This window comes from Penaeus monodon, chromosome 13 (genome assembly GCF_015228065.2).
Source record: "Penaeus monodon isolate SGIC_2016 chromosome 13, NSTDA_Pmon_1, whole genome shotgun sequence".
Classification (NCBI taxonomy): domain Eukaryota; kingdom Metazoa; phylum Arthropoda; class Malacostraca; order Decapoda; family Penaeidae; genus Penaeus; species Penaeus monodon.
The window spans coordinates 4395294-4402793 of record NC_051398.1 but is presented as its reverse complement, the minus strand read 5'-3'; the positions used below and the strand labels follow the sequence as shown (position 1 = coordinate 4402793).

Here is a 7500-nt window from a genome sequence, read left to right as displayed (position 1 = left end):
TTCATTCTCATTCATACCTCTTTGACATTTGTTGCAAGGAACACTATTCAGTAACTACTTTAAAGAAAATTGTAATATCAGACTCCTCAATGCTCACATCCATGTTTAAATCAGCATAATATAAGAAATCTATCAATAGGAGAGACAGCCAACAATATAAACAGCAGCCCAATGCCACCACTAGCCATTACTCTAATGGTAAAAGGAAGACATATGACATATTAGAGGAAAATATCCATTTATCAGAATTATATAGTATGCCATAATTAAAAAGGCTCTAGTAAACATAGCTCTTATGTTGCTGTCAATGGCTCTCACAATTAAAAGGTGTGTAACCAAAAAGGTGTCTCCCTTGTAATATTTGTGTTAGGATGTCCCTTACACATTTTTATGATTAAGAATAGTATATATTTCCTTTTTTGTAAGTCTAATGACTTGCTCTGGTCAGACTATGTGGCAAAAGGCCAACAAGACTTCTCTACATATGTTTTGGCAGGACAGAACATGAACAGGTACTTTGTTTGAAAAAAACAGAGTGATCTACACATGGTGCAATGATCAAAATCATTTATTTCATATCTCCTAACTCTCACTGACCTATGTTCAGACTTATTTCATAAATTAATTAACTCCAGAAATCTATATGACATAACCATCATGTCATTTGAATATTTTACTTGAGGGGCTGGTGACGTGAATATACTGTCAAGGGAAAATTTGGCTGTAGGCCGGGTGATGAGAACTTGCCATTATGAGCATTTCGACTGATGGGCAGGGTGACAGGAAAGATTCGCCACAAGTACACAAAGCTCTTGGATGGCAATTCGACTCATTTGGTATTTAGGAAAGTGTGTTTGCTCTATTTCTGTCAATAAATAATTATAGAATGTAACATTCATGAGTCACGATTGTAAGAGCATTTAATTTCCCAGAAGTACCTTTTGCAGATATTACCTACTTCCAAGGACCTACATGTGAGGCACATGCAGCGGGTGACCCAAACCGAGCGCAAACCGAGAATAAAAGTGTCTTGTATATGAGACGGCTGGCTACTCCCTATGTTCCCAGTGAGAAGAATTATTGTTGGCTTAAACATTTTCATTATTTATCTATAACAACTACATTACGGCAGAAATATCTCACACACCCAGCAGGATAACCACACAGAGCAGCATATACTGACTTACGCCTGACAATCACAGACATCAATCTAAATTTTTTCCTATGTTATTGGGTTAAACAGGCCTTGATTCCCAAACTCATACTGGTATCATAACCAAAACCATTGGCAACTTCAATGGTAATCATTTATGAAATATCTACATTCTTGTGTTCAGCCTTATAATGGTGCAGTTTAATAATTACCACAGCGTGTGTGCTTTGGCAAAGGCTACGGTTAATGTTAGCGAGAGAGCGACACACAAAGATAGAGGGGAATGGAAACTGCCAACTCATAGAGCATAAGAAATAGATTAATAAACAAAACAGGTACAGTTGCACCGGCCTCTTGTTTACCGCAAGATGACGAAATTATCCAATCGATGACAAATACCAAGGCTACCAAACCTCCGCCACATATCATGAATACCTCACCAGAATATCCATGGTAGAGGCTCTTGGCCTTTACTGGAGCACAAATGGCACGGAAGCTGTGGTATTGAATGTACCTCCCAAACATATACCACCAGAAAAGTTAGTACCAGTACTAAGAAACTTCCAGCAAGACTAAACTGAATAAAAAAACAAAGAATACTTCAAAATCTTGATTAATTGATTAGAACTATCTGCCAAAACAAATACGAGCATATATTCTGACCTGGTAATCTTGTTCCTCTAATTTTCTTATGGAAAATATGTTCATTACCTACTTGTGTTGTCTTAGGTGTTCTTCATGAGTACCTGCCTAGTTTTTCTTCATCTTAGCAAGGTCTTTTAATTGAACATTTATATATTTAACTTTAAATGAAGATTTTAAGAACCACCGTGTATGGATGTTGTAAAAATTCCACGCTTTCTCTCATTCGCCCCAAAGTACCCACGACTTCCCAACACCCTCGCCGTTATTAAGGCGATTAATCAAGGCGGAACCCCAACCCCCAACCCCGACAGAGCCCGAACCCAACCCCAAAATCGCCCCCCAAAAACCCCACGGGTTCCCCTCACACCGCTCGGGAAACCCCCCGACGAGGTCCTTCCTCCCTCAGGACGACCCCCTCCGCGCCTCCTCGTCGCACGTCCTGACCTGCCCGGCTCTCTCGGCCTCCTCCCCCGTCCTCTCGTGGATCTCGCCCTCCTCCTTCGACTCGTCCTTCTCGTCGCCGTAGAGCCACTGGTCCTCGTCCTGCACGTCGGCCATGTTTGACACTCGCTCTGCCTCACGCCGCCTTGTTTACCTCCGCCGCCGCCGCCGCCGCTAACTGCCCGCTACGCAGCCGCTAGCTCCTTTCCCGCTACGCCGGGGGGTCGCTCCTCTTGAACGGCTTTTTGAGGGGGCGTAGTGGGTGCCGAAAACTTCTTCTTTTTTGAAGTGATGGGTTTGAATGTGTGTAAGGGGGGGTGTATATAATTGGAGGAGGATGTGATTGCGTTCTATTAATTGTGGTTGTAGTAGAAGGGGGTGTTCGGTGGAAGAGTTGCACGTCGCTTTGGGGTTCGCTATACTGGCGCTATCCGGTCAGTGTATGTAATCAAGGATGCATCGATAACATAAACGAAGTTATAAGCTTTGATACAGCACTTAAGGAAAATTCAAGTATAAATCAGTAGGGGTGGCATTCTCGCATTACGCTTAAGACGGCACACTCGTGCTACCCTAATGGAATTGCTAAGTCAAATTCGCTACACTTACGGTGCTAAATGTTAGCGATAAATCCGAATTGGCGGGGTGAAGATAAGAGCGGTTATGAAGAAGTTCAGGAGATAAGATATTTGTACATCTACCTAGCTCTCTCTCTCTCTCTCTCTCTCTCTCTCTCTCTCTCTCTCTCTCTCTCTCTCTCTCTCTCTCTCTCTCTCTCTCTCTGTGTGTGTGTGTGTGTGTGTGTGTGTGTGTGTGTGTGTGTGTGTGTGTGTGTGTGTGTGTGTGTGTGTGTGTGTGTGTGTGTGTGTGTGTGTGTGCTCACGTGCAGGCATATGAATATCTTTATTATTATTACTACTAGTAGTAGTACTACTGATATTATTATTATTGTTATCATTATTATTATTGTATTATTATTACTGTTATTACCATTATAATTATCATTATAATTGCTAACATTATGACTTATTATTGTTATTCATCAAGCTTTTGCATTAAGTCTCCCCTGTCAGGTCACAATCTCTCCATCATCATGACTTCTGCAGTGCCTCCTCGTGGCCACCCATGGGTAACTGGGCACCTTGCGGCTCAAGGGAGGTGGACCTTGCTAATCCTCCTCCCCCCAGAAGACCCTCCAGCAACGCAGCAAGTAAATGGATATGCTAGGGGGAAGTTTATTAAAGTTGAAGTTAAAGTTTGGTTTAGATTCCATTTGATACAATGGATATTCTTGGTGTGACATACTGTCTGCTTGATTTTGCTCATGTGTGCTGCTGCTGCTGACTTGGCTGAACCGAGTCCTTGCCCCCCGTGGTGCCCAGCCACAGCAGTAACCTCCAGGGGACAGTTGCAACTTCTCGCGCCTGGGCGGGGCGCGAACCGCCGACCCCTCGGATGAGAGGCCGACACATTACCACTGTACTAGCCCGGAGGCTAGTACAGTGGTGCTGTCCCTCCCACACAGCAAGCAAGGCGGGCTGTGGGTCCTGCTGGGAGGGCAAATGTCAGGGCGCAGGATTGGAACGAGAGTTACTCGTCCCGCCTGCGCCCCGGCAGGCGCCAACCCACCATGAAGCTTGTTGTGCAAATCCTTCGGGAACCCCACAGGCAGATGGGTGGCCCCATAGCCTGCTGACCGACCTTTATTTGGGGCGTTGTCGGCGGGGGCAGCAGAAGTGATGTGCACCTGGAGTGACCACCCAAGGCTTAACCTCAGGTGAGCTTTCTGGGTAGGCACTTGGAACATCCAGTCCTTGTGGCAGGATGAGTGGTTACTTCTGCTATCGCGGGAATTGAAGTGACTGGGAATTGAGGTGGCTGCCCTCTTGGAAGTGAGAAGACCTGGTAGCGGCATGATCAGTATGGATGGGTACACCTACTACTGGTCAGGCTGCAGCGATGGTCACCACCTCCAGGGTATAGCCATAGCCATCTCCAGCCAACTTCGGCCCTCGGTGGTTGAGGTGACACCGGTTGATGAGCGTATTATGGCACTGAGACTGAAGCATGCTTTTGGCTTCATGTCTCTTATTGCCGTACACGCTCCTACCGATGTTTGTAAACTTGATGTGAAAGAGGCGTTCTACGCCAAACTCGTATATGTGGCCGATTATTGCCCCCGGCAAGATATCCGCATTGTTCTGGGTGACTTTAATGCGGTATCCGGCTGTGACCGAGCTGGCTATGGGATGTCTGTCGGTCCCCATCTCTCGGGAGCTGATCCCAGCAGCGAGAATAGCCTTGAAGAATAACACTCGAAGCAGCCCAAGAGTCCATTGGCATACGCCTGAGGGCAAGGCAGAATTCCATCTCCCTGGAGACATTAGAGGACACTGAACCATGTCGCATGGCTTAGCTGAATGGTAATCAAGTCTTGTGTCGCTCCATGGTGCGTAGGGCTCAGACACTGCTGAGAAGGGACAAGGAACAGTTCATCAGGAATCTTGCTGAGGAGGGAGAAGGCCATTTCTTGGTAAACGACCTTCGCCTTGCCTACCAAGCCCTGAGAAAGCTGAAAGCCCTCATCACAGATGACTGCAGTCCGATCAGCGGATGGACGGATCATCTCAGATCATGTTGGGGTTCGTGAACATTGGGCTGAGTATTTTGAGCAGTTGTACCAGGTAGACCCTCCAACAGTTAGCTTGGATGCAAGCGATATCACAATACCTGTGCCGGACCCACTCATCAATGAGGAACCTCCTACCCTAACGGAGGTTAGGGTAGAGTGGGAAAGCTGCAGGCATATGTGATATCCCTGCCGAACTGCTAAAGGCTGGGGGTGAACCTATGGCTCGGGGCTTGCATACAGTCCTGACTGCCATCTGGCAGTCTGGTACCATTCCCCTTGGCCTGCTGAGGGGCATGGTCATCCCTCTCTGGAAGGGGAAAGGGGATCATTGGGATTGTAGCAACTACACTGCTCAGCATACCAGGCAAAGTTCTTGCCCACATTCTTCTGAATATTAGTGCTTCGAGTAATTGTGGAACGCCGTCGTGAGTTTGGTCGTGGGTTGATTGAACCTACATCGACCTCAAGAGGGCGTTTGACTCGGTGCATCGGGAATCCCTATGGGAGATCCTGAGACTCGGGAATTCCGACGCAGATTATTGGCCTAATAGCAATCCTTTATACTGGCACTGAAAGTGCTGTAAAGTGTGGTGAAGCTCTGTCGAACTTCTTCCCTGTTAATTCAGGGGTGAGGCAAGGCTGTGTCCTTGCACCAACACTTGTATGGACTGGATAATGGGCAGAGCTACTAGCCAAAGTCAGTGTGGAGCAACACTAGGCAATATCAAGGTCTCAGACCTTGACTTTGCCGATGATGTTGCTATCTTATCTGAGTCCTTAGAGTCACTGGTGGCGGCTGTTGATGCATTTAACAATGAGGTGAAGCCATTAGTCCTAGAGGTCTCCTGGACCAAGACCAAAATTCAGGACTTTGGGAGCCTGTTAGAGGAACCCGTTCAGTCAAACCATGCTTGCAGCGAGGACGTTGAAGTTACAGAGAGTTTTACATACCTTGGTAGCGTAGTCCATATATCTGGGTTGTCAGACCAAGAAGTCAATAGATGGATTGGTCTGGCAACAGGAGCCATGAACTCGATCAACAAGAGCATTTGGAGGTGTCAGTACCTATGCAGAAGGACCAAGCTGCGTGTCTTCAAGGCCTTGATACTGCCAGTTTTGCTTTATGGAAGCGAAACCTGGATGCTATCCAGTGTCTTGGAGTCTCGTCTTGATACCTTTTGTAACAAGTCCCTTTGCCGGATCATGGGGTACAGTTGGCAGGACCACGTGTCCAACCGGCGGTTACACTGTGAGACTGGCATGGGACCTGTTACTTGCATAATCCGGGATCGCCAACTCAGGCTATATGGCCACCTAGCTCGTCTCCCTGTGGACGACCCTGCCCATCAGGCTGTCTCTTTGCGAGACAACCCTGGGTGGAGCAGGCCTATGGGACGACCCAGGAGGTCATGGCTTGGGCAGCTCGACGAGACCTGTCGCGAGGAATTAGAGATGGGCCGTGTGCCTGCCTGGAGACTCGCCTCGAGGGATCCTCGTGGCTGGAAACGAAAGGTGGATGCGGCCATGCGCCCCCGTCGGCGTTAGCCCCTTGATGATGATGATGAATATCGTTATTATTATCAGTGTTATTTGGTATTATTATTATTTACATATTTTTTTGTTAATGTCATTACTATTATTACGTTATTATTACCATTATCATTTACTCATTTTTACTACTGTTATTATGGCTGTCATTATGATCTTTATTATCATTGGTATAATTTTTTTATTACTATTTTTATCATTATCATTATTAATATTGTTGTCGTTATTATTATTATTACAATTATTGTCTTTGTAATTATGACCATTGTTGTTGTTATTATTATTATTATTATTATTGTTGTTGTTGTTGTTGTTGTTATTATTATTGTTATTATCATGAATGTAATTATCATCTTTGATGTTTCCATTATTATTGTTATTGACACCTCCATTATTATCATTTTTGTTATCATTATTAATATCATCACTACTGTTTTTGTTATCATAACTATCATTATTATGTGCGAGTGTGAGTGTGCTGGCGTATGGTTTTCATTACTACTACTACTACTACTACTAGCAGTGCTACTGTTATTATCATAATTGTTATCATTATCAATTCTTATCATTATCAATGAGCGTGCGTGTGTGTGTGTGTGCGTACATGTGAGAGTAGTGAGTACCCTTTTCAAGTGTTCTTGTAAAAGAATTGTTTTTCCTAGTTTCATGTCCTTTGCACTGTTGTCAGATATATTAATTCCAGAAATTAATTCCTTTTCCTTCACCAGTTGACTTCCAATGACTTCAGTCTTTTCTCGCAAACCATTTTTAACTGAAGCTTCGTTCGACACAGCATTTTCCTCTCTCTCTGCATTATTTGGTCCAATACAAACACTATAGAGAGGGGGAAAAAATCTAGTAATTCTATATTTATCTCTCGCACAGCACGGTGCATAAATATTTCGCTGCTATTTTTAGCTCGTTGTAAAAATAGCATCGAGGAAAAGCTATCTGGCGTGGGTCTCAAGCTAAAACAAACACCGGCGTCTTTAGTAAAATAATAACTCTCTCCGTGGGCGTTGCAATAGGCCTGATAACAGTTGGTGTATAGTGTATAGCGCTCAACAGACCGTTAACGGTA

At 44.9% G+C, this 7500-nt stretch overlaps 1 protein-coding gene across 2 annotated transcripts in view; it reads right to left on the bottom strand.

The window, feature by feature from the left end:
- LOC119580047 (pre-mRNA 3'-end-processing factor FIP1-like) overlaps nt 1–2421 on the bottom strand; it is a 37478-nt gene extending 35057 nt beyond the window's left edge. The window contains exon 1 of one of the 2 annotated variants that reach the window (XM_037927946.1): nt 2243–2421. In XM_037927946.1, coding sequence (XP_037783874.1) covers nt 2243–2356 — 114 coding nt within the window. In that variant the 5' untranslated portion in view covers nt 2357–2421. The remainder of the gene's footprint in view (nt 1–2242) is intronic. The other variant, XM_037927945.1, reaches the window with a different exon arrangement.
- Between the last annotated feature and the right edge of the window lie 5079 nt (nt 2422–7500).